At 47.3% G+C, this 27,745-nt stretch overlaps 1 protein-coding gene across 1 annotated transcript in view; it reads left to right on the top strand.

Moving 5' to 3' along the window:
* Positions 1-27,532, top strand: part of SLCO2A1 (solute carrier organic anion transporter family, member 2A1) — a 74,702-nt gene extending 47,170 nt beyond the window's left edge. The window contains exons 4-14 of the mRNA XM_006846642.1: positions 3,023-3,250; positions 4,392-4,490; positions 6,732-6,868; positions 9,425-9,503; positions 10,081-10,245; positions 12,525-12,714; positions 14,865-15,030; positions 17,597-17,760; positions 22,256-22,320; positions 26,316-26,439; positions 27,412-27,532. Of these exons, the coding sequence (XP_006846705.1) occupies positions 3,023-3,250; positions 4,392-4,490; positions 6,732-6,868; positions 9,425-9,503; positions 10,081-10,245; positions 12,525-12,714; positions 14,865-15,030; positions 17,597-17,760; positions 22,256-22,320; positions 26,316-26,439; positions 27,412-27,532 (1,538 nt within the window). The remainder of the gene's footprint in view (positions 1-3,022; positions 3,251-4,391; positions 4,491-6,731; positions 6,869-9,424; positions 9,504-10,080; positions 10,246-12,524; positions 12,715-14,864; positions 15,031-17,596; positions 17,761-22,255; positions 22,321-26,315; positions 26,440-27,411) is intronic.
* The last annotated feature ends 213 nt before the right edge of the window (positions 27,533-27,745 follow it).

Raw genomic sequence — 27,745 nt, 5'->3', positions numbered from 1 at the left:
AGCTGGTGAAGTTAAACTGCCGAGCTTGCGGTTCAAACCGACTTTGCAGTCTGGCACATTAACCAGCAGCGCCACACCAGGATTGTACTATGGTTTGATTTCATCTCATAGTCCCAGATGCAAAATTCCCAGCGGCCAGCCCCTTTCCTAAACACTTCCACCTGACAGGAAGTAGGTGTGTAAATGTAAAGTGCCAGCCACCAACTGTGAGAAGGAGGAGAGCTGTGCATTTGGGTAGGGATGAGAGAATTCTCCTTGGAGCCTATTCTTCCAGCCCTGCAGAAGTTTAAATGTATATTCTGTGTTTTCAAAGCTGGCACTTCAAGCTTGTCTTCAGTATGGATTTTGAGTCTAACAAACCATTATGCAAATCCTAGCTCTGCCCCTACTTGGTCCCTCAGGTAGGCCAGCACCCTCTGTAAACAGGCTAAAATGCACGTAACAACCTCAGCACAGCTGGGCAGGTTCAGTAAATGAGAGTTTAAAAATTCTGGCGCAGGCAGCATTAGGAACACAATTAACGTCATGTAATTATACATCTGAAGAATGCTGAAATGGCAAATATTTTATTACATATATATTTGTTGTTAGGTGTTTTAGGTGTTACCGAGTCAGTTCTGACTCATAGGAACCCTAAATCTTGAAGATAGCAAAAAAAAAAAAAAAACCACCTCATCTTTTCCCCACAGACTGGCTAATGGGTTTGAACTTCCAACCTTGCAGTTAGCACTTCAGCGCTTATCCTTAAAACAGCACCACCAATGCTCTTACATATGTATTTGTTGTTGTTGTTAAGTGCCATTGATTTGGTTCTGACTCATAGGGATCCTGTATAGGATTTCCAAGAAACAGCTGGTAGGTTTGATCCATCCACCTTGCAGTTAGCAGTCCAGTGCTTACCCTACAGTACCACAGCAGAATTCCCATATGTATTCCCCATATATATTTAGCACAATTAAAAAAAAAAAAAGTTCTCAAACTTGGGTCATTATAGTAGAGAAATCAGGGAAGACTCAAGAATCCCCCCCTCCCCCCAGGGGAGAGGAGGTGGTGGTAGTGGATTCTCTGCGCACAGAGAAGCACAGCCCTGGTGTGAGAGATCCCTAAACCAGGAAAAGGGCAATAGGAATGGAGTAAAAGAAATTGAATGGAAGAGACGTGGTTCAATTTTGTATATATTTTCCATATGGAAATTTTTAATGGAAAAACTTAAATTTTTGCTATATTTCAAAAGTACCATGCATTCTTTATAGAAAAAATTAGAAAACACATTTAGACAAATGCAGAAAAGATCACCTGAATCCCACAACCCAAATCTAGTCCACAATCCAGAGTCATTACGGAGTTTTTCCTCTATACATTTGTCAGTTCACATAAGTTTCATAAGTTAATGCCTATATAGTGATTACAAGTTGGACTGCTAACCTCAAGTTCAGCAGTTCAAAACTACCAACCATTCCTCAGGAGAAAGATGAGGCTTTCTGCTCCTATAAAGATTTACAGCCTCAAAAACCCTATACAAGGTTGCTATGAGTCAGAACCGACTCCACGGCACATAACCGCCACCATCACCATATTGTTCTAACAAGATGTTCTGTCTTTCTTTCCTTGCTAATAAGCCCACATTTCCTCCATAGTTCTCATCTTTCTGTGGTTACATCACTGTTCATTACAGAGGGAACACTATTCATAGTTCAGGGGACTGGTTGCTTTTCCAGGTACTCATTCCTTGCTCTTAGTCTAGATGACCTTGACCAGGCAGCCGGCTTGGCTTTTCCTCAGACAGGCTTCCCCAACTGTTGAGTGAATTCCCTAGACCAGCAGTTTTCAAACATATTCTGTAGAGATGCCAGTGTGGTGAATGAGCCATGATGGCACCAGGGTGGATGGTGTGTGTGGGTGGGGGGCTGTGGGAATTAAAGAGAGCAGAGCATCTCCTCTCCCCTCTAGTCCCACTATCAGGGCCAGCACTGAGCTTGACAGTCCTGGTCAGAGTCCAGTGTGAGAAGAAACTAGTCTATAACTCATTTTCCCTGACTGTGACCAATAAAAGCCACCTAGATCCAGGCCATGCCCTCTTTGAGAGCAACACAAATGAAAATTAAACTGAATTGCATTAGAGTTAAGTGAGTGAGGAGGGTGATGCCAGTGGTTTTCCATTGGCCTGGGCAAGGTAGGACAAGAAAGGATCTCACAGAAACGTGCTCTCAGAATGCTTCAGGCCTTGGAGAGTTCTGCAATGCTAATTGTTTAAGGTTGGCCTAATTAAAAGCAGAGGCGTGGAAGCTGAGGCCCCCACTTGGCCAGGTGTCCACAGCCACAAGGAGCAGCCCACTGGGGGCAACTGGGGCCCTCACAGATGGGTCTTAAGGTGCAGCCTGGCTGCTTCAGTTACAGCCTCAGTTCTGTAAAAGGTTGGGTTGAATTAGAGGGTCTCAAGAGTCTCTTCCAGCCTCAGGAAGTTTTATGACTTTGGGGAGCAGCCCAGAGATGGTAAGGACATTAATTGTTTGGGGCAGTAGGTCCTGCCGTGTGATATGGCACCGGGCACATTTAGGAGGAATGGTTTGGGGAGTCATGATCCCAGGCTGGAGTTGACACCTTCTTATGTGGGACAAAATGACCTCTGTTCTAGTGTAGAGAGCCTTACCTGGGGGTCCCAGAGTCCCAGGACTGAGCACAGAGCATGGGGGCTAACAAGGCTACTTCTGCCTTCCCCTTTTCCAGCTGGGTGACCCAGGGATGAAGGTATTGACTCCTCCATGCTCCGGCTTCCCATAGCCTCTGTAGAGGAGAAAGAATGCACACCACTGGAGCGGGCTGTTCCTGGAGGATGAGGCCACACTTGGCTTTATTTCTAGAGTCCCACCATTCATCCAAACAGAAGGAGGTGGTCCTCAGGGACCATTCATCATTTGCCAGCACAGCCTCTGGCCCGGAGTTGGCCCCTCCCTGAGGGATGTGGGAGAGAGGCCAACTGGTAGAACCAGGTGATGACGACCAGTGTGTACTCTCATTGCAGGAAACAGCAGCGACTTCCAAGCTGAGCTCTGTCAGAATCACAGGCAAGAACTGCTTCCCAATAAATGCCACAACACCAACCAGGACACCCGGAAGGAGACCAGCAGTATGTGGGGCCTGATGGTGGTGGCCCAGCTGTTGGCCGGCATCGGGACGGTACCCATTCAGCCGTTTGGAATCTCCTATGTGGATGACTTTGCAGAGCCCAACAACTCACCCCTGTATATCTGTGAGTGGTGTGTTTGAAGAAGGCTTTGTGATGGGGAGTGGGAGGTCAGGTCCTGACATGGCACTTGTTGAGCCCAGTGAAGGACAGGATCCAGGTGACTTTCTTTCTCCAACAGCTAATAATTGCAGAGGTTTGGGAGTCAAACAGACTTGGGTTTAGAAGCTAATTTTGTTTTCTACCAGTTATGAGATGCTGAACAAGTGATTAAACCCCAGGGCTCAGGGCATGCACCTGCACAGTGGGGTTAGCATTATTTGCATTGGGTGACTGTGAGATGCTACATGTAAATACTTGGCTCTGTCCTGAGCTCCAGGTAATTCCTCAACAAACAGCAACTTTTGTTGCTTTCTATCCCAGACACATCCAAGCACATGTATCCTCAGGGACAACGTTGGCTTCAAAGAAATACATGTAGATGGTGGATGGCCATTGAAATGCCCAAACCTTTCCTTTAGAACAAACCCCATTCAACATTCTCAGAGCCCACACCCTTGACCACACAAACCAACCCTACAGACTCAGTGTCCCCACAAGCTCCTGCCTAGGTCAGTACCCTTGTCCCTGCAGGGAGCTTCACCCATCAACATATCCCTTGGGCTGGCATCTTTAAAATATCATGGATGAGGGATGGAATGTGGGACCCTATCCAGAGAGACAGCAACACCAAAGATGGAGGCAGAGATGAGGACATGGAGAAATAGAGCATCTGAGGACTCTAGACTCATGGAAAAAGAAAGGCTGTGTGCTGGTGGCCAGGAGACTGGCTTGTAGAATGTGCCATTTGAATGTTTAAATGATTATATATTCCTGAGTGTTTTTGTGTACATTAAAAAAAAAAAAAAACAGAGGGTATAATGTCAAATACTATCGAATGATGAGACTGTAATCATTGCATTGAAATGATGAGTAGAAAGCCGATGTTCTCCCATGTGGACTATCACTTAAGTCAAATAAAAATTTAAAAAAACAACAACAAAATACCATGGAGGCCATGTACTTTCCTAGAGATGCCATGGGTGTGATGGGTGTGGACTTATAGTGACCAGGGGACAGATGAGATGCTATCGCAGGAACCCCCCTCAGCTTGGGAACCTGAGGCTGCCAAACTTTCTCAGCTTCTTCTCCCCTGTTCCATTTCCAGCCATCCTGTTTGCCATCTCTGTGTTTGGACCAGCTTTTGGCTACCTGCTGGGCTCTGTCATGTTGCAGATCTTTGTGGACTATGGCAGGGTTAACACAGGTGAGTGTGTGGGAAGGATCCTCACTTCCATCACTATTCCAAAATCAGCCCCACTGTCCTGTCAGGGCAGAAAATGTAGTCAGTTGGTGGCTTCCTCTCCAGTACCACCTTACTCACTCACTCGTCCCTGCAGTCCCTCACACAGCCAGGCATAGTGTGTCCCTCCTCTCCCCACGGCCTGTGCTAGACGCTGTGGGAAATACTCTGTGGAAGAAAAGTTTGCAATGAGGAGACCTGGAGACCCAAGGTAGGGCTTGGTGCCCATCATTTACAAGTTTTTAAACCAAGTTATATGGTTCCATGATTCTACGATATTGTTGATTTCTTTAAAAAAAAAAAAAATTAAGAGTTCTTCTTGGGGGGAAAAAAAGGTTATTACATAAAATGTCATATGAATAATGACTCTCTTCCAGAAGTGTATAATAATGTGATTAAATATGTTCGCTGATATTGGACTGCCTGTATCTAATCCTGGTTCCCATTCTTACCAGCTGAGGGGTTCTGGACAAGTCACCACTTCTTATGTTTAGTTTCTTCATCAATGAAATATGATTGTTGTAAAGATCAGAACATGCTTAATATATTTTAAGAGGTTAATGGGCACGAGCCGCAAGTCTTCAAAAATAATGATGTGGAATAAGTCACTGTATATCCCAGAATGAGAAAATATTGACCATGAACAAGACTACAAGTATTATGTTAGACATTCATGGAGCCAGCCCCGGATGAACCCACAACAAAAACCTAACCCACTGCCCTTGAGTTGATACTGACTTATAGCAATCCTGTAGGACAGAATAGACCTGCCCCAGAGGGTTTCCAAGGCTGTAATCATTATGAAAGCAGACTGCCATATCTTCTTCCTATAGAGTGGCTGGTGGGTTTGAATCGCCAACCTTTCAGTCCTTAGCCAGTCACCTAACCACTGCACCACCAAAGCTCCTTAGAATGAATCCAGCCAGGGTTATTGCCTCTGTAAGCTTTCCCTACACATACCCAGCAGCCTTCAAGACAGGGAGGGTCAGTACCAAAACAGAAGGACTGGCAAAGTGCTTTGGAAGTTCAAAAGAAAAGAAAGATGGGATCAAGGAGGGCTTTCCGGGGTGACGTTTGTGTGGAGCCGTGACAGATGGGTTTCAGTAGGTAGCCATGGAGGTGAAGGCATGCCTAGGGGAAGGAAACCACTTGAACAAAGCTGAGAGCGGAAAGTGTGGGGAATGTGTGGGGGACATGTAGCGTTCCTACTTGCTGGAAGGCAGGTCTGAGCCAAACCCTTAGGAATGACCCCACCCACCCACCAGTGCCTGGCACACAATTCAGAGCCTTCCGGTCGTATAAATAATTTGGGTGGGAGTAAAACCCAACCATACTGCCAGAGCCAGTCCCCAGGGCTGTCATCTGTGCTGCAAATAAAAGTGGAAAGCAAGGGAGTTTTCCTGTCTCGGAACCTTCAGGCAACCAAGAGCCACGAGTCCAACTCAGCTCTTGGTTGCTGAAAGAGACCAGCAGCTGAATTCCCCATCCTGGGCAAGTATGCAGGACATTGTTTGACTGGGGAACATTCTTATACCTTCTTCCTCTCTGCACAGAGAAATACTACAGCAGTCTTTAAGATGTGGGCAAGGAGAATTAGCAGGAGAAAGCTTCCCTTTTAGAGACCACACTGCTGATGGCTATGTGCTCAGGCCCCAGAGGGTTATGGACCTTTTTTTTTTTTTAGGGATTAATCAAGTTGGGAAGCAGGAGAAGTTAGTGGCTAACAGTGAGGATTTGCATACTAGAAAGACGTAGGTTTTAAGTTGACCGATGAAATGGCACTTACTAGCCTTAACTTTGAACAAAAAACATCTCTGTTTTTTGGTTTTCCAATTGGTTAGAGGTGGATAGGCTTGCTAAGAGAACTCAATGGGATAACACATGTAAAACACACCATCTAGTGTCTGGCCTATGGGAAGCCCTCCACAGAGTTAGTTGCCTTCATCATTATTCCTACCAAGAGTTACGAATAAAATAAGGTGAGGTGAGAGTTCTGGTCCTGTCAGCTTGAGGATTGTTTTGACCTTCTAGATGAGGTGACTGGTCTTGGCCAAATCAGAACATCCTGAAGCTAATTCATGGCTTACTTCTTCTGCATCATGGGCAGAAAGCCACTAAAATTTCCCTTGATCAGGCAGTCTCGTTCCAGAAAGATGCGTTCATGCATTTATTCAATAAACACCATGTTCTTTGGTTTCTCTTCAGCCACAGTTAACTTGAGCCCCAAGGACCCCCGATGGATTGGAGCCTGGTGGCTGGGCCTGCTCATATCTTCAGCCTCCTTGGTTGTCATCTCTTTCCCTTTTTTTTTCTTTCCTCGAGCCATGTCCACAGGAGTCGAGGTAAGGTTATCAGAGCTCATGACTCTTTCCATAGGAGTTTAAGAAAGGGGGGAATGTATTATAAACTGAGCTAAGAAGCTGCAGCAGGTTAGGCAAAATCTGGGTGAAATCCAAACAAGTTTCATGGATACAAGACTTCTCAGAGGCCTTGAGAGGTGAGGGTGCTGATAAATTCCCAAAATGTCATATCACATCAGTGTTCCCCTACTGTGTTAACCTGTCAAGATTCAGGAGGTTCCAGGGAACCACTGAGTTCATCTAAGTTGGGCTAAAGAGTTGAGAACCAGTAAAAGCTGAGTATGTGACCTGGTACAGTTGACTTTTGCATTTATAGAACCCATCCATGTCAGAATCAGAAGTGCTGAGTTAGGATGGGATTCCTAGCACTGTCAAGTGTGAGAGTAGAACATATTAGGACCAGAGCACCCTCCCAGGCTTCTTTTAGTCTTAGCTGTTGGGGAATGAAATCAGGGATGGATAAGAAATTGGGGTGGGAGGCCTTGATGCAAGACTGAGAGTCTACAGTTTGCTCTAATCCCATGAAGTCCTATGGGACTTCAGTGACTCAATATCCACTGCGTGGCATATTGATGGCTGGGTGGAGGTTGAGGGTCAGGAAGGAATAGAGGCTGGAAATCTGAAGAGACCAGCACAGAGGCTCAGGGGACTGATGGAGGATGCAGATGAGGCCAGGGGAACTGGGGTCAGGGCAAAGAGAAAATGCTCTTAGAAAGAATGCCAAGTAGGATCCAGCAGGGAGTTTGATTGGAGACCCCAACCAAAAAACTCATGTCTGTGGAGTTGATTCTGACTCATAACCATCCCATGTGTTGCCAAGTAGAATTATTCCATAGGGTTTTAAGGCTGTGACCTTCTGGAAGCAGATCAGCAGGCAGCTCTGAGAGGTTTGAACCACCAACCTTTCAGTTAGTAGTCCAACACTTAAATCTTTTTGCGTGTGTCAAGTTTGTTTGTTTGTTTTTTAATGTTTTATTGTGAATTATGTGATAGTTTGCATGGGAGAACATTAGTTTTACATTCATCCTATGGTATATCATTTTATTGCCATGGTTACAATCCCCTCCATGCATCATCAACCAACCAAAGGGTATACCCCAGCAAGCCTGCCCCCTGGTTGTCAGAACACAGCCCCTCTCCCTCTCTAGTACTAAAGTCCCCAGCTGTTCCATTGCTCTATGTCATCGTCTCTGCCTCTGTCTCAGGCATCACTGCTTCTCTGGGTAGGGTCCCGCTCTCCACTCTTCTCCCTTGATGGTCCTAAGGACCTCCACTCCTAGACTGAAAAGTTAATCACTCCCCTCCTTGCTACAAAATGTCTACATTTACATTTCCAACCCTTACAATCAGTCCCGGTAACCATTATTCACTATTGTATCACAAGAGATCCGTCCGCATTTCCTTTCATCAGCCCCACCTAATCAGATTGGATACTACTTAGTGCCATGTCAAGGTTTTAAGTCAGTGATTGAGCCTGAAGTTTGGTAATGAGGTGTGTGAAATGAAGGCCCAGCCATGGGAGTAGGGGCAGGGGTAAGAATCTCAGAAGTTGGCAGCATGTCTTAGTGGTTTAGGGCCAGGCAGACATGGTTTTGAATCCAACTCTTCCACTTATAAACTAATTGAGTGATTTAGGCAAGTTTGTTTCTTAGAGATAACTAGAGTATCTATCTTGGGAGGAGGCTGGGAGAAATGAGAAGATGCATGTGGACCGTTAGGCAAAGTCCCCAGCATGGAGCAAGCACTCAATAATGGGAGCTTCTGTTCCTGGTGATGAGGTCCCCTGTTATTCTTGTTAAGTGCCGTCGAGTCAGTGCTGATTCATAGCAACCCTATATAGGGCTTCCAAGGAGCAGCTGGTGGGTTTGAACCAGTGACCTTGTGGTTAGCAGTCCAGTACTGATCCTACAGCACCACACCCAGAGTCCTGAGGTCCCTTAGAGGGCCTAAATGGTGTCAGAACTCAAGGGTATTTGTGCTGCTGGTTCAGAGCTAGAGGAGGCTCAGGCTGGAGCAAATGCACTGACAAGAGGTAGGCTAGTTCACTGAGGGTAGACGCACAGGGAGTATGGGCAAAAGGCCAGTACAGAGTCTTGAGCCAGGTTCAACTCTGAGTCAGGATAAGAGACCGAAAGAACAAGCTGGAAATAGAGGACCTTGTAGACCAGATGTCTTAGAATCCAGTGGCTCCTAAAATCGGAGGATGAGGACAAGTGTAGTCATGACAGACAGACAAGCGGTGGGATGTAGTAAGATGCATTTTGGCATCAGTCATGGACAAATTAGATATTAAATAATAGGCTTGTGGGAATCTTGGCATGGATGCATGCTGATCACCAGCCAAAGCACTGGCTCCCTGAAATGCAGGCAAACTTCAAAATCATCCTCTGGATGTTTTCCCACATCCACATCCCACATCCATATCCCACATCCATAGTTGCCCATCCCAGAACCACAAAGACCAGAAGGGTCCAGGGTCCAGGAAGGGGATGCTGCAGGACCTGAAATCACCAACATTCACTCTTTTTCCCTTTTCAGAGTTCTGATCCTATCACAGATGAAGCAAGGAAGATGGAAGGGGTCAAGTCACGGAGGCCCCTGATGGATTTCATTAAACGTAATTGACTGTCCCAGCTGCTCTGGGTGGGCTGGTTCACAGTAGGATGGCAGTCAAAGGGTTCCCCAAACTATGTGATGATGTGTGGTAAGAGGCAGATGGTAAGATGGTCCGAATTGGCCTCTAGCCCCCAGGTGTTCCTGCAGCTCAGAGGTCCTGGTCACTCTGCTTCTTTGCACATATCAGGACCCCAGAATTCCAGCCAAGATCTCTAGGCAGTCAGCCCCATTTCCCACCTTATGGCCCTGACTTCCATATTCCTCGCTTCTTCATGTGCAGGGAGCTGTTATGTGAAGAGACCATTCCCTCACATAGTTCCATCTACCTGCCACCTTTTAGACACATTTTACTCTTATTTGCTTTTAGACACATTTTACTCTTATTTGGCCCATGAGCATGTTGAATGGGAATCTCAGTGGCTGTGTGCCTCTGAGCTGGTCACTGAACATTTTGATTTCTCCCCTGAGGAAGAGGAGAGAATTTCCCGGCAGGAAGGGCAAGGACAGTAGTCAGTCTCACATTATCCTTTTGACAATCTGTCCCAAAGACTTGGCTGTGAACAGGGGTCTCTTTGCAGGGTTCCCCCGTATCTTCCTGAAGCTCCTGATGAACCCGCTCTTCATGTTGATGGTCTTGGCCCAGTGCACCTTCTCCTCCGTCATTGCTGGTCTCTCCACATTCCTCAACAAGTTCCTGGAGAAGCAGTATGGCGCCTCCGCAGCCTATGCCAACTTCCTCATCGGTGAGTTGGGAGGGCACAGCAGGAACTGAGTGGATTTGCCTGAGGAGGGACTGGGCACTCCAATCACCCATGGGGAATGAGGGAACGGGGCGTGAAGACCAGACCGGAAACACACAGGAGCCAAAGAAGAAAGAATTTTAAGGACATTTTTCCTGGTTAGCAATCTAGAACGTTCTTGGCAGATTTATAGTGCCCCTATCTTTCCAGTCAGGAGTTCACCTAAGGGTTTCCTCTTCCTATGTGGGTGGAGGATAGGGGCTGCCTTCCTCCCGGACAGAAAGACTGGAAGTCTGACAACCTCCCAAAGGTCCTGACATCAGAGGAAAGGGAGAGGATGGAATTTGTGGTTAGGCAAGTGGGGTTAGACTTGACTGCATTTGCTTGGGTAAGAGAGTTTGTAGCCCAGTGATCCCCAGCCCTGGCCACACTTTTGGCTCCCCAGTTTCCATGGCAGTGATCTTTCAGACGTAGATCACCAGGACTTAAAACTGTCACCTTTCAATTAGTAGCTGAGAGCTCAATTGTTTGAGAAGACTTAGACTCCCTTTGTTATTGTTGTTCTTGTGAAGTGTTATAGAGTTCATTCTGAATTATAGCCACCATATAGCATTTCCAAGGCTGTAATCTTTGTAGGAACAGAAAGCTTCTCTCTCACAGACCCATAGTTGGGCTCAAACCACCGACCCTGTGGTTTCAGTTCAGTGTTTATCATACAGATAACACTGCTCTCTGAGAGAGCTTTAAAAAACACAGATGCCTAGGCACCACCTTAGATCAATGAAACCAGACTCTCTGGAGGTGGGGGCCAGCATCACTGCTTTTACAACTGGGACACAAAGCACTAATGTGGTCCCATCAAGTTTCCAAGTGTGAAGGCCCAAACCACAGGAGAGCTTGACCACAATGGTGTGGCCGTATTCTGTATAACCCCTAGGAAAGTTAGGCTCAATTCTGAGATCAACTGCTCAGTCCCACCAGCTAGCTGGTGAGAGTACTTTGGGATCATTTCTAAGGAAGTCCCTGCAGAAAGAGCCTAAATTCAAATACTCAGCAAAACAATTTTATTCACCCATGGGATTCCATCAGCCTCCCCAAATCCCTACGAGGACAGCTTACACTGGGGCTTGACAGCTGCAGACCACAATGGCCCCTCCAGTCTGAGGAACCAGGAGGAGAAGTGATGACTATGCCCTGTCAGACCCATGGCCTTGCCCAGGGCCTGGGAACAGTCATGGGGCATCTCTGAGGCTTGCTGTTCATCAGTCCTTGAGTGGATGGAATTCTGGTTGTTGGCCCCTCCAATATCCTGGCACAGACTCTTCTTCACATTTGACTCTATGTCACCACACATATCCACACCCCAACTCTATCCAACCCCCACAAGACCACCTACCATTTCCCCTCCCCTCTGCTCACAAAATGTATTGCTGCTCTAGTGGCTGGGAGGAAGACCCAAGAGAAAAATGTGTGCCTCCTATCTTCAGAGAGAGTCCCTTCATCCAGCTAGTTTGTTTTGAGGTCCTGAAATGTCCCAGAGGCAGTCCCTGGGTGGTGCAAACAGTTAATATGGTCGTTGCTAACTGAAAGGGTGGAGGTCCAAATCCACCTCTGAAGAAAGTTCTGGTTATTTAAAGAAAAAAACAACAGCCAGTGAAATCTTACGGAGCACAGTCCTGTTCTGATACAAATGGGGTTGCCATGAGTCAAAACTTACTCAACTGCAATTGGTACTACTGTGTCCCAGATTCTGCTTCCAGACTATTGCAGAAAGTGAGGTGCACTTGAATTATATGCTAATTTCCTCAAACAGTATCATTTGTTTTAAAATGATTTTTTTGGCTTACAAAATACAGGTTCATATAAGAAACCTAAATGTTACAAAAGCAAGAACTAAAAGTTCCCTCAACACACTCCTAGAGACAATTGAGTATGATGTTGTTGTTAAGTGCCTTCAAGTCAGTATCGACTCATAGTGACCCTGTATAGGGTTTCCAAGGAGCAGCTGATGGGTTTGAACCATCAACCTTACAGCTATCTGTTCCAAGCTTATTTTACAGTGCTATATACCAGGACTCCGATTGAGTATGGACCCTGTATAGGGTTTCCAAGGAGCACCTGCTGAGCTTAAACCACGGAATTTGTGGTTTAAATCAACCTTGCATCCCGCACATTAACCCACAGAGCCACACCAGGACTCCAAAGCAAGTCTTTTTTCCTAAAGCCGTGCCTGTTCACACTCTCAGGCCTGTGTACTGAGACCCACTCCTCTCCATCCCCAGGTGCTGTGAACCTCCCTGCTGCAGCCCTAGGAATACTGTTTGGAGGGATCCTCATGAAACGTCTTGTGTTCTCTCTGCAAACCATCCCCCGTGTGGCTGCCGCCATCATCACCATCTCGATTATCTTCTCGATCCCTCTCTTCTTCATGGGATGTTCCACCCCAACTGTGGCAGAGGTCTACCCCCTCAGGTAATAGAAATGAGAGGTACAGAGCGACCCAGCACCCAGGCTAGAGTTTGCTTCTGGCTGCCACATGTTCTCCTGCCTGCCTTCTCAAGTCTTTCTCTCCTTTTCAGTTTCTGACTAATCTCTCATGTAGCAATTTAGAAAACCAAAACCCGAATGGTTGCTCAATTATAAGAAGAGATCAAAGGGTCCTCATGAACCACCCGTGATCAGAGTTAGAGTTCTGTTTTTGAAGAAACACCCAAAACTGATCAGTATAGTTTCAGGATGAATCTGTTGGGCTGTGAGCCACAGAAACCAGGAAGTAAGCTATGTTTAGCATTAGCACTGCTGGCTTGAATTACAGAATCTCATTGAGCTGCTAAAGAAAGAGGAGAGAAGTAGGCTTGAAAAGATCTGGAGAAGAACAATGGAAGTTATGGCAGACTTGCAAAAATAGGGCAGGTGAGGGAAAGGGCAGGTGAAGTATATCAACTGGGTTGCATAAAGCTGGGGTTGGGTACCTTTTTTCTGCCAAAATTTATAACATCGCTCATGGGCCATACAAAATTATCAACTTAAAAAACTAGCCTGCTGTATTTGGTCAAACATTTAATTAACTCACCCCTAATGTGAAGGCTGGAATTGCAGTTGCGTTGGCAGAACCAGACCAAATGATTTCGCACGCCTTACATGGGCCACGCTTGTGCAGTGGGCCAGACGTCCCCCATCCCTGGCATAAAGCAATGTGGGGCCGAAGTTTAAGTTTAAAGTCCTTCCTGAACTTTTTAAGCTCAGGAAAGACTTCAAAGGTCTACGGGGGCAGGATGCTGAGCAAGGAACATTTTCGTTTTTCCTGGGTGCTAAATTCAACGATCTTTTCTTTTAGATTGTGCTTAATGAGGCTGCAACACCTAAAGATGTGCTTTTCCATCTTGGTTTTTTTTGTTGTTGTTGTTGTTTTGTTTTCTGTCTTTCTCTTTGAAATAACTTATTCTGTCTTTGGTGAGTGAAGGAGAGAAGGGCTCCAAAGAACAGGGAGGGTTGCTCAGGATGGGGACTTCAATCTATATGTACTAACTATGTGGTTGAATGGTTTCACTGGGAGTTTATAGCGCAGGGCTTCATCATCTGCAATTCTGGATTCTAGCCCTGGCCCTGCTCTTTACAAGCTAAGGGAACTTACTTAACTTATTGAAGTTTTCTCTTCCACAATCCTACAGCCATCGAGTTGATTCTGACTCATAGTGACCCTGTAGGATAGAGTGGAACTGCTCCTTAGCGTTTCCCAAACTGTAAATCTTTACGGGAGCAGAAAGCCTCATTTTTCTCCCATGGAACGGCTGGTAATTTCAAACTACTGACCCTGAGGTTAGCAGCCTGACTCATAACCACTTCGCTACCAGAGCTCCTTACCCTAACAGAAGACTCAGCAGTATCAATAACTGTGAAGATGATGCAGGGCCAGGACAGCACTTCGTTCTGGTCACATGTGGTCACCATGACAACAGCAGCAGCTCGGTACCAACATCAGCAACAACATTGATATAATGATTTTAGCAAAGCTCTGGGTTGTGGTGTTTGTCCATCCCTATCCCAACTCTCTCCAAAGGATATCATTAAGAAAACAAATGAAATGGTGGGACGTGTGAGATCAGCCAGTGAAATCCTCCTGGTTGAAGTTCAGGGGCATTGGGTGAATTGGGCAATGTCTGCATAGACCCTGTAGATAGGCAGCCAACAAGACCCTACTTGCTTCAAGGGGTCCCAGCCTCTTCCCACAACTAGAGCACAGATGGAAAACAAAAGAAAAACTGCCTGTGATTTTCTGGCTCCATTTGCCATTTCTCTCATTAGAATCCTAGGTACCGGTGATGTTGACCCCTGCTCTGGCAGGAGATTTGCCAATCAGGCTTTCTGAATAGTTACTGGGTTTGGTCTGGGAAGCAGATGGGTGGGGCTCCAAGTGGTGGAAGAAATGGAGAGGTGCCATGACCACCAGCCAGTGACAAATTCACTGTTGGCTCTACTAGGCACTATTCAGTGGCACTAGCCCCAAACAAACAAAGACACGCAGGCACATTAACCAGCCCTAGGGCTCACACTGGGTTGAGGGTAGAATTTTTTCTTTGGTTTTGCTTTGTTTGATTCCCCGGTTCCTGTTTTGCTGGCAGCACATCAAGTTCTATACATCTGAAGCCTCCTGCCTGCCGCAGGGACTGCTCATGCCCAGATTCCATCTTCCATCCTGTCTGTGGAGACAACGGAATCGAGTACCTCTCCCCTTGCCATGCCGGCTGCAGTCACGTCAACAGTAGTTCTGTGGCCACCAAACAAATGGTGAGAGCTGCTGTGGTCCTGGGGGCAGAAAGGTGTCTTGGGGGTCTCTGAACTCGGTATCTGTTCTCACAGGTGGCCCCTTGTCTCTGGGATGGGCATGACTCCACACGCTTTCATTACCAGCATCCTGGCCTCCTCCTGACCACACCTTCTGCTCCCACCTCCCCTTTCCAAAGGTCATGACCAGATGTCTACAGCCCAAAGGCAGTTAAAGTCTGGCCGCTATCCACAAAATTCAAATGCTGAAGATTTATCAATGCTCAGAGCAGACACAAGCCAAGGCACTCCTTCAGCCAAGACCTTCAAGCCTCTCCTGATGGGTCCTAGTGAACATCTCTGGGTCCTGGGTCCTGGCCAAGTTGCAAAGGCGTGTGGACTGGCTCAGATCATTCAAAGGCATAGGGTCTCTATGGCATGGACATGAAGATTAGAGCCAGGAGCCAGAGTAGAGATGATGTGGTCCAAACCCTCAGATCCCAGCTAAGGCCATGCAGTTGGCTGGAAGTCAGTGCTGTTCAGTAGACATGGGACGAGTGTCCAGAGCCCCATCTCAGTACAGGGCTCTTCTCTTCACAGCCCGCTATCTCCTGGCCATCGCCCTCGACTCAGGCAGCCCTCATTCAATGACACTCACTCGATGAGTTCTTCTTCATCCCTGCTGTGAGTGCTGTGGCTCCCACCTTATAAAGTCAGCCAGCAGCAAACCAACTCGTTATTTGTTCAGCAATTGAACAGAGGGTTGGGGAACACAGCGCAGAGGCACTGCAGACATGGTGGTGAACACAGTAGATGAGGAGTTTACATTCTATCAAATGCAGGGGTGATAAATGTATTTTTATACAAATATATCAATTAAAAAAGAAAGACTTAATAGGACAGAGAGTGCCTGGGAGCCTTCTTGAGGAAGCAACATTAAAACTGGAAAATCAAAAGAAGAAGCCCCTATGAAGATCTGGGAATAAAGCATTCCATGTAAAGGGAACAGCAAGTGTAAGGCCTCAAGGTGTGAATGAGCTGGGTATGTCCCAGGAGAAAAGAGAGAAAGCCAGGGTTGGCATTGAAGGTAGAGGAATACCAGGGAGATTTCAGCTATACTATCCATAACTTATTTCTGAGCTTCCTAGCAGCCAAGGTAAAAAGTGTGCATAGTTTTCACTATCTGGTAGAAGGAAGTATATCAGTTCATTAGTTGTAATACTGACCCCATAAGTGCTATAACACTGAAGTGAGCATAGGCTGGGCCACTGAACACTGCAAGAGGAAGGGAGTATGAGGCATAGGCAGAAGCCATCAAGGTGAGTTGCACAACAGCTTGATTAAGGAGGCAGGCAGTGGACAGAGTTAGGTAGGCCAGGTTTAGGGATTGGATGTTCTTTTTCCCAAGAGCAGTGGAAAGTCTATGGAGTCCCCTAGAGAATGGAACACATCTCATTCCCAGAAGCCGATATGGAGGGCATGCACAGGGCTAGCCCGCTTTTACCCCTCTCCTCTGAGAGGACTGAACAGGACTGCTTCCACAGCCATCTCGGTGGGCAGAGGGGCATGGTTCCCAGACAGCCAGAGAACAAGGAGCTGGGAGGAAATGCTCTCTTAGTTGCTTTCAAGTTAGAGGAGTCTGTGGTGATTTCTGTGGTTTTCTTAACTTTATTCAACTCTTACTCATCTACTTCCAGAAATAATCTTGACAAGCTTCTAATAATAACTTAAGTACATCAAGATCAAAATCCATTAGCATACTACCAAGAAAAAAAACAATAAAATTTTTATAATGTAAAAACTTTAAATTATAAAAATCTAGGTTGACAGGAATGATATCCATATTGTCCAAAATTTATTTCTGAGCTTCCTAGCAGCCAAGACAAAGAGGGTGCATAGTTCTTACCATCTGGTAAAAGGAAGCATACCAACTCATTAGTTCCACTCCTGACCCCACAAGTGCTATGGCACTGAAATGGTCATAGGCTGAGTGAGGACTGCCAGGCAGAGGCAGGAGCCACCAAGGTGAGTCGCACCAAGTGTTAATCCATATGGATTTGCTGATTTGTGAGTTAGATCTGCTTCCCCAGAGTTCTCTAGAGACAAGAGGAATTCCTCTCAGACAGGAAGCTCCAGCAAAGAAAAGGCTGACAGATTCAGAGCTCAGTAGACTCCACTGTATTTCCACTGTTGTCCTCTATTTTTACCTTCTCCGGCAATAAACACATAAACAATAAAAACAACTACCCACAAAACCATTGCTGCTGGGGAAAATGTAGCCTTGGCTCACGGGAGATCCCTGGACTGTGTCTGGATACCATGATGTGGGAGTAACTACTAATTTTGGTGAAGACGATTTCTATACAATCAGAGGTGGGATCCATCAGGCACCTTGAAATGTACCTGGCCTCTCCTGCCTTAGCACTCAGCATCACTTGGATCTGGCTGCTCCCTAGGGGACGGACCATGAGGGCAAAGGGGTTGAAATCTGAGGGACTATCTAGCATGAACTGCAGACGTCTAAAGTGTGCGGAGGTGAAGTGCTGACAGCAGATTTTTCCTTTGTTTAAACCTCCCTCTCCTCTTCAAGATCTATTTGAACTGCAGCTGTGTGAATGAAGGATCCGGTTCCGCAAAGACAGGGTCGTGTCCCATCTCCTGTGCCCACTTCCTGCTCCCAACCATCTTCCTCATCTCCTTCGTGGCCCTGATAGCCTGCATCTCCCACAACCCCCTCTACATGATGGTTCTGCGGTGAGTGACAACTCTCAACCAGGATGAACTACTCGTGCTTGTCTTTGTCTGTACACCCAGCTACCTGCCTCTCTCATCCCTCCTCCCTTTGCTGGCCCCTGGCTGGCATCCTTTGAACAGCAATGTGCAGGATTCTTTCAGTGATACAGGAAGATAACATGAGTGGTATCAGTGGTGAGGACCTCTGGCTTGTACCAGGCTCTGTGCTGAGCACCTCACGGCAACATCTCAACAGTCCTCATGACATCTGCCTGACAGCAGCCCTGGTAGCACCCCCATTCTGCACATGGGAGTTTAAATCACCACCCACAGCTGCAGAGCCACATGTTGAAACCATGCTGCCTGGCTCGACCCTTTGGAAATGCCTTTACATTTGCTTATTTTTAAATCCTAGAAGATCTGAGAGGAGGGAGGAAAATTCAGTTGGATACAAAAAGTTGAAGAAGGAAAGTTTCACAGATAGACTGGGGTCCCCAGTAAAGGATAAAAATGAGTAGATCCCAGAGTGCTAGGAGACAAGACCAAGTTCTCAGGTTAGGTAGGGAGATGTCCAGAGCAGGAGGGACAGCGAACAGCTGGCACTAAAGGGCCTCTGAGGTTTACATAAGGTCAGCGGTTCAAGCTCACCAGCCGCTTTTCAGATACCCTATACAGGGTAGCTGTGGGTCGGAACCAACTGGACAATACTTAACAACAACCATCCCTTCACCTCACCCTCTGCAACCAAGCCCATTTCCCCCCCTTCCACCCCTGCCTCCTCCTGCCTACCTCACCACCCTGTCTCTCATCCTGACCTCTCCAACTGCCATGAAGAGAACAGGATTTGGGTTGGGGTGCTGGGGTCAAAGTCCCAGCTCTACCAGGTACTGGCTAAATGTCCTTGGTTGCTGCCTAACCTTGGTGAGCCCCATTTATGATATCTACCTCAAAGGGCTGAAGGGAGGTTCACTTTGTAAATTCTGATGCTTATCAGTCCTTACAGCAGCCACCTGACACTAGCCCTGTCAGCGCCCTCATTCTGCACATGGGAAGTTAACTCACCACCCTCAGCCGCAGAGCCAAAATGGTAGAACCACAGGTTGAAACAAGACTGCCTGGCTCTGCTGTCTAGAATACTGGGTTCTACTCATTTTTACCCTTTTGCTGGGTTCTCCAGTCTGTCTGTGGAACTTCCCTCCCTTTTTCTGGTGTGGCTCTGTAGGATAAGCACTGGACTACTAACTGCAAGGTCTGCAGTTCAAACCCACCAGCCACTCCTCAGTGGGTCCCTATAGAGAGTCACTATAAGTTGGTACTGACTCAACAGCACTTAACAATATATACTGGTTAAGGAGCTATGGTGGTTCTGTGGGTGCTAACAGCAAGGTTGGTGGTTCAAAACCACCAGCCACTCCACAGGAGAAAAATGAGGCTGTCTGCTCCCATAGAGTGAGTCTCAGGACCCTACATAGGGTCACTATAAGTTGGAATAGCCTTAATGGCAGTGAATTTGGTTTTGAACTTTTATATTAGTTAGGGGCCCTGATGATGCAGTGGGTTAAACACTGGTCTGCTAGCCAAAAGGTTTGCAGTTTGAATCCAACAGCCACTCTGAGGGAGAAAGATGAAGCAATCTCCTTCCAAAAAGATTTACAACCTTGGAAAGCCTATAGGCAATTCTACCCTGTGCTATTGGGTGGCTATGAGATGGAATTGACGTGATAGAGATGGGTTTGGAAAAGAAGGAATCCTCGTCAGGGCCTGGGATCCTGCTCTAGTTATAAGTTGCAGAATAATACACTGGACCATAAGGTTGGTTTGAACCACAAGGTCAGTGGTTCAAATCCACCAGTTGATCCTTGGAAACCCTATACAGGGTCACTCTGAATCCGAACCAACTTGATGGCACTTAACCACAACATAAGATAGCAAGTTAGCCTATTAGCATTTCATGGATGCTGGCAGATGCATGAGACCTGGATCAAACACAAAGGACCTTATTCTCACAGCATAGCAAGCAGCATGAGCACCATGTTGCATTGATTCTTCTTGCCCCTGGAGTCCCTGGGGTGATTCAAAGGGGTTCAGATATGTTTCATATCTAGCGGGCTTGTGCTACAGCTTAGGGGAGCCATTCCTTCTACAAAAAGCAGTAAGCCTGCCTGTTCTTGGTCTAAAGGAAGATGTTACTTCATCCACTAAGGGTGATCACTATACCCTCAACTTGAGAAATGACCCAAATGAAGAGCAATCAGGACCTAGCATTCTTGATAAACCCAACAAGAACATGCAGGGATGCTCACAGCCTCTCATATTGCCACCCTCTTCTCTACCCCTCCCCACTCTGTGCATTCCAAGTCCTGATGCTTTCACTCAAGTCACTTGGATGAGGTTCCCTCCTTGTGCTCTGGGTTCGATGGATCACAGTGGACAATAACCTTGATGTAGCTGAGGGATGCCAAGACAAAGAAAGGAACAGGGAAGGGAAATATCACAGGGGAGTCCCTTAGAAACTAGGGACAGAGCATAGTACCTGTCAAATCACCTACCAGAGGACTTCATCAAACTCCAGAGATAGGGAATTCATGGAGAACAGAACATTATCTCGCCCCCAGGATGGGCAATTTGTGGCTCTTCTAGAAAAATCTATCCTTTCCAAGTCCGGTTGGGGGTTGGGGTGAAACTGCAGAGGAGACTCTCAGATGGTTTAAAGAGAAATCTCACTGGGAAAGAATGGATGTGTTTTAGTGTGAGAAAGTGAGGTTTAAAGATGATATTGTAGGTGACCCTAGCATTATTGGTATTGGTTCTGGTCCCCAACCAGACTTAGAGTAAAGACTAAGAGTGAAGATCAGCTAGAGATATGAAAGGAGAGAAAATAGGCAGAAAAATCAACATAATTCAGGGCCTAATAGGACGGAGACCAGAAGAGGGCCATGATCACAATCCGATGTCAAAGATGTCCAAGGGTGTCCAAGTTCCATTTAGTTGAGAAATCTAGGGGAATCTCCCTCTGCAAAGTAAGTACAGATCCAAGTTGCCACCAAGTCAATTCCCACTCCTAGCAACCCCAAATGTGTCAGAGTAGGAATGTGCTCTGTACACTTCTCAATGGTTGATTTTTTGGAAGTAGATTATGCCTTTCTTCCAAGGATGCTTTGGATAGCCTCAAACCTCCAATCTTTTTGTTAGCAGCCAAGCATGTTAACTGTTTGCACCAGGCAAGGCACTGGAGGTATCCATTACAGGTTGGGTGGTTGGAGGGATCTGTAGGTATCAAGAGGGTACCCACTGGGATCAGTTTTCTAGTGAAGGGCATCTCAGTGGGCACCTCTATCTCCTCCCTATACCTTGATGGTATACCTTCCATCACTGAACCATCCCTCAGAGGAACTGGGAGAAAGTCACTCCCCACTTTACTAGTAGAACTATGGCTGTGGGGATGTGGAGGTCTGGGGAAGGCTCCTGAGTTCCTTTCTTCACTGTTTCATCAATTTCTCCTAACAAGCACCCGGCTGGGAATGTGTGTGCTCAAAAGGAGTTCGTTGTCAAGAGGCTCATATGGGGTTTCCTCAAAGCCACAGGGTCCCCTGACGTTGGTCGGGACTGGTGGGCCTACATCTTGGATGCCTTTTACAGAGCTTTCTGGGCTGGACCATGGTGTCCAACACTCCACGTTGTGTTAGGGGGCTTCTCCCTCTCTGCTCTTCCCCGCAGCTGACATTGGGCAGGGCCTAGCACCACTGTCTCTCTATCTCTCTCTCTGGACACCCTTTCTCAGTCAAGCACATTTCCCCTCTTGGGGGAGGAAGCGTAGAAACAAGACATAGTCTGTAAGACCCACTACAAAAGGAAAATGCATGACCTCTTGTTCAAAAACTGATTAAGGATTTCAAGATGGCGACCGCAGAGCATTAAGGCAAACGCAGAGCCTTTCTAAGTGACTACATGTCTTACTCCCATGAAGCCTGTTCTGGGTGGGAGATTCTTCTACTTACACACAGAAGCCTCTAGTCCAGAAGCTTTAATTATACTTTGTGCCGGGCTATCTTTTACTGGCATAAACCACTCTGTGGGAATTGTTCAGATCTGCTGCTATAATAAACACACCCTCAGCCTCCTGCCCTCTGTCTCTTCATGGAGATCCTAGATAGCTGAGAAAATCACATGGACCCATGGGTCTCAAATTTGAGCAGGTACCCGAATCTTCTGGAGGGATACATGTTAAAATACAGGTTGCTTGACCCTGCCCTGAGTTTCTGATTCATCAGCTCTTGGTTAGAGCCTATAAATGTACACTTCTAACAAGCTCCCCAGTGCTGCTGCTGGTCCAGAGATCATGCTTTGAGAGCCACTGACAGAAACAGGAACACTCAGCCCAGGTGACTCTAGTCAGTCAGGTGGCCCCTCAGGCATGTGAGGGCAGGTTCTGACAGCTCCGAGGCTGGGTGCCCCTTACTGTGAGGTGGCACAGCCCTGAACCCTGTCAAGGCTGACTTCCTACTTTCCGTTGCAGTGTGGTGAATCAGGAAGAAAAGTCATTTGCTATCGGGGTACAGTTCTTACTGATGCGCCTGCTGGGTAAGTCTGAGATCCCCTTGCTTCACAAGAAATGGCCCTAGGGCTATGGGGTACAGAGCAGGGATGGGGAAGCTTGTTTCTATTATAAAGACCAGCTGTGCATAATCAGCTGCATATGCCAAACACCATACCAGCAATTTCTCTGACTGTTTGAGATTAGGAAAGATTCCATTTATGGCATTACCTCCACACTAAATTATGTAAGAAGAATGCAAAGTGCATGAAGCCGAACATACCTAATAAAACATTAAAAGCAGGTATTTTTCCATCTTTCTCTAAGAACTCTGCCGTAAGAATAAAACCTTGCATTCCTGTTGTGGCCAGAACAACATCTGGGCCCACCCCCAGTTTCTTCTCCAGTTTATAAAACTGAGTCCCCCTGACTCCTGATGGAGACCTGGTGTGGCGTTGTCGGATACATACTGAACTGCTGACCCACTAACCACTCTTTGGAAATCTGTCGTTGCTGATAAGTGCCGTCAAGTTGGTTCCAACAGTTAGTGACCGTGTATCACTATGAGTAACTAACAACAAGCACAGCGTGACTCCCAGTGGCACAGTGGGGTAGGCGTTGGACTTCGAACCACAAGGTCAGTGGTTCAAACCCACTCATGGGAAATCCTAAGGAACAGTTCTACTTTGCCCTATAGGAATTGATTCACTAACAGTGGGTCTTATTGGGAATGAGTCCTATTTGTGGGCCCTTTGTCTGCCCTCAAGCAGCCCAGCATCCGACAGTGGAATCCATCTGTGTACATGATCAGTACTGCTCAACCAGGATGGCACCCAGCTCTCCCTGGGCGGACAGGGAGACATGCAATGGGCCTCACTGCATATAACAGTCCCTTTCTCCAGATGGCTCATGTTGTGCCATCCTTTTTGTCACATCCAGGCACCTGACTTAACACTGGTGTGGTGCTGTAGGATCAGCACCATACTGCTAACTGCAAGGTTGGTGGTTCAAACCTACCAGCCACGCCTTACAAACCCTATACTGGGTTGCTATGAACCAGAACACTCTCAACAGCATTTAACAACAACAACAACAGGGATTCAGTGAATTCAGTAAAGGCATATTAAGGACCCAGTGAGTGCTTACTGGGATCAACAAGTGGTTGAGACACTTGACTGCTAAGGTTGAAGGTTCACATCCACCTAGAGGTGTCTAATCATCTACCTGTAGTTATCAGTCAGTTCTGATTCATAATAACACTATCCTACAGAGCAGACTAGAACTGCCCCATGGGGTTTCCAAGATTACACAGCTTTACAGAAGTAGACTGCCACCTCTTTTTCCTGCAAAGCAGCTGATGGGCTCGAACCACTGGCTTTTTTGTTAGCAGCTGAGTGCTTAACAACTGCACCTGTTTCCAAAACATCAGTCAATGAAAACTCCGTAGGGCACAGTTCTACTCTGAAGCACATGAGGTGGCCAGGAATAGGGGGTGGACTTGATAGCAGCTGGGTCCACCGCAGTGGGGAAAATGAGATTACAGCAGAGGGGCCGCTGAAGTTACTATCAAGTGTACTTTCTGACCTGAAACGCTGATACCTCTGTGGAGCTCATTGTCCTTATTGCTGGAGGGGTCAGGTCCACACTGCTGTCATTCTGGGGTGGGTTGATGTTTGTCCCCTCCTGGGACCAACTGATGAGCAGGAGCCTTTGCCCAGCCCTCTGTGAGCCTAGGTTGGGTGAAGTTTGGTGATAAGGAATGAAACAGCTTTTCAGCAGGATTTTTTGAACTCTGGCTAGTTATTCCTGTCCTACCACTTGATCCCCTTCAGACCCTGCTGTCTGGTCCATGTTACAAACAGAGGATACCAGACAGCAGAATCTTACCTGTTCTTGGGACAAACTCCTGTGTTCCCGCATTTATAACTTTCTCTGAAGCAGAGTAAGAAAGAATCCTTGTATATTTCCCAACTAGCAGCAGGGCTGGGCTGGGAAGAAGCTGCCCTGTGTCTTTCAGTGACCTTGAAAACAATAACTCTCTCCCACTGCTTTTGGTGTTTTACTTGAGCTCAGTTAGCTGGTGAGGCAATGTAGGATAAGCACTGGACTACTCACCACAAGGTTGGTAGTTCAAACCCACCAACCACTTTCAGAAATCCTATACCGCGTTGTTATGAGTTGGAAACAACTCAACAGCACTTAACAACTTAAGATCGGACTCTATTTTTTAAATTTTGGACCCAGGAGCACAATTCAATCCTGAGATAGTAGAAAAGGACATTATATTTATAAACTCAAGCAAGTTTTAAATCACTCATGAGGATTTGGTTAAAAATCTTCTACTTAGGGACACACTCATTGGAGGTTAATACTACTGGTTAGTTCCTGCCCCCATTCACCTGGAGGAATGGGAGTGAGCAGAGAGCCTTCTTCTCCAGGGTTCCCACTTGGGGGTGGGGCCAAGTCCTGAATAAGGCCACCTCTAGTCGTTAAGAAGTCCTGGCAGGGCGCTGTGGATTAATACCACAAGGTCGGCAGTTCAAGCTCACCAGCTGCTCCTAGAAAATCCTATCCAAGGTCGCTGTGGTCAAAACTGACTCAATGGCACTTAACAACAAGTCCCTAAGCAGCATCTTACAGGGCCCCAAGCAGAGGCTGGAAATGGGGATAGCCCAGCCTCGGTTTGAATCCTAAACAAGCCCTTACCCCCACAGTGCAGTGACTGCCTAGCGCTATAATAATACAGAGTGGGGAATAGTCAAAATATGTGACAACGAGTAAGGAGTCCTAGTGTGGCGCTGTAGGATCAGTACTGGACAGTCAGCAGTTCAAACCTACCAGCTGCTCCTCAGAAACCCTACACAGGGTTGCTTTGAGTTGGAACTGACTCGAAGGCACTTCACAGTAAGGTCCCTGGGAAACGGGGTCTAGTAGTACTGAGGTAGGCATTGGGTGTTAACGAGTTTGTTGACAGTTCAAAACCACCAGTTGCTCCCTCAGAGTAAGATGAGGGTGTCAGGAACCCTATACAGTGTTGCTATGAGTCAGAATTGACTCCGTGATAGTGGGGAAAGTCCCTGGGAAGGAGCCCTGCAGGTGCGGCAGATTAAGCACTGGGCTGCTAACTGAAATGACTTTGCTTTCAGTCCACAGGAGAAAGTTGAGGCAGTCTGTTTTCTTAAAGATTTTACAGCCATGGAAATGCTATGGGCTCTACTCTGTCCTGTGGGATCACAATGAGTCAGAATTGACTCAACGCCAATGGATTCTGAATGTCCCTGGGTGGTGCAAACACTTTGTGATTGATTGCTAACCCAAAGGCTGGCAGTTTGAACCCACCTAGCAGCACCATGGAAGAAAGCCCTGGCTATCTGCTTCCTTAAAGATTATAGTCAAGAAAACTCTATGAGCCAGTTCTACTCTGTCACGCATGAGGTCTCCATGAGTCATGGCAATGGGTTTAGCTTGGCTTTAGTTTAAGGCATACCCATTATTGGACCAAGCCTCACCTCTCAGCTGCTGGCACATTCAGGGCTTCTTAACGGCATGTTGAGGTCTAGGGGCTATCTAAGCCAAGTAGAGCAGCTTGGTGTATTGCAGGAACAGGGAATTGGAACCTGGGTAAATCAGGGTTCGAAACCCAGCCCTGACTGCTTTAAGGTCACCTCTGTACCTTCACACTTGGAACAAACAAGCCACTCCTCCCATGTGGCCAGCCATGGTTAAGTTTGAGGAGAGCCCCATAGTAAAGCTCTGGTCAATTCCAAGCTTGGGAATTGGGTTGCTTGTCTCTGAGTTGACATCAAGGTGACCTCAATGATTCATTCCATGCTGAAAGGGTGACCTAGTGTCTTTTTCTCTTCTAAATCTTCTGGTGAAAGACAAATTTTGGCTTTACTGACAGCTCCCTTGCTCTCCAAAGCCACTGTGATTCCCAGGGCCCGACAGAGCTATAACCACACCTGGGAGCCGGTCAGGGGCACTGGTAAGGCCAGGTACCCCATGACCTGGGCTCTCTGACTCTCTCTTCTGCTGATGCCAGCCTGGCTGCCGTCTCCAGCCCTATATGGCCTCACCATCGACCATTCCTGCATCCGGTGGAGTTCACAGTGCTCAGGGAGACGAGGGGCCTGCACCTACTACAACAACGATACATTCCGAAACAGGTGAGGGCCCAGAAGGAACAAAGGCAGTCAATGGCCCAATGACCATTGGGTGGCCATAAGCCTTCTGAACGTGAGAAACCAGGGGGCCATCTCTGTGGGCTCGGGCATGGACAAGGAGCAGAGGCATCTGTGGCAGACATTTCAGATAATCAGGGAGGCATCCAGGTAAAGAGGCCCAGGGCCCCTCAGAAGTAGCATGCACTCTGCTATCCTTGCAGGTCCTCAAGAGGGGCAGCAGCAGAAAGAAGTTTGTCAAAGGGAAAGGGGATGGCGGGGTTGGAAGGAGATGCTGGGGCATCCCCGGCTCAGGGAATAGGTCCACGGCACAGTTCCTGGCAGGGGTCAAGGGTAGGGGCCCTCTGCCTCAGCAGGCCTGAGTGAGTCCCTCTTGTAACACTGCTGAGTTCTGCCTGCCTTCCAGCTTCCATACCTGCTCTTGTCTCACTGATGAGAAACTGTGGAGAGGGTGGGCTTGAGGGAGCTGTATAGGGGCTAGAAATGGTTTGGGGAAGGACAGAGAAGGACAGAGACAAGGCGCTCTGCTCCTCCTGATTTGGCAGCGTCTGCGTCCAAGGTCCTGGGAACCCTGGGGACCTTACACCACAGAAAGCCTGGACTCTGGAGAACAGGACCTCCTCGTCTGGCTGTCTAGAGGATGCCAGTAGAGAGATGAACATCGCTGGATTAGAAGGCCGATACCTATTCCCTGCCTACTCCCTACCTATTTCTCTGTTGGGTCCAAGGGACAAAGAAAAGCAATTTCCACCTGAATGATGGATAACCAAGATCTCTCCTTCCAACCCACCATCCCTTCTCTTCAACAAACTTCTTTCTGCTGCTGCCCCTCCTCTGAAGGGCCCTGGGTTTTATTACTTGGATAAATAATGTTTTTATTCCTAGTGGCCCTGACTTGGGACAAGGGCACACAGTTCTCTCTGCCCCTCACCCAGCCCATCTCTTCCTGCTGCACAGGTACCTGGGCCTGCAGGTGGGCTACAAGGCACTGGGCGTGCTGCTGCTCTTCTTTGTCAGCTGGCGAGTGAAGAAGAACAAAGAGTACAACGTGCAGGAGAAGGCCGCGGGCCTCATCTGACCCCGGGCCTCAGGCTGCCGCCCTGCACCGGACAGCAGACCCTGCCTCCCCCACACCTGTCTGTATTTACTAACGTTGACAAGCCATTTTCTTTTTGTTTTGTTTTTTAAATTAGAACACCCTAGCCATCATTTACTTCCCTGCCTTCTCCTCCCAAAATGTTCTCTCCATGGTTCCTGAGAGCTGCTCTTCGCCCCAAGCTGGGGTGGGGGG

Source organism: Chrysochloris asiatica, unplaced genomic scaffold (genome assembly GCF_000296735.1).
Source record: "Chrysochloris asiatica unplaced genomic scaffold, ChrAsi1.0 scaffold00028, whole genome shotgun sequence".
NCBI lineage: Eukaryota > Metazoa > Chordata > Mammalia > Afrosoricida > Chrysochloridae > Chrysochloris > Chrysochloris asiatica.
Note: the sequence above shows the minus strand (reverse complement) of the source record. Positions and strands in the feature narration are given on the sequence as shown.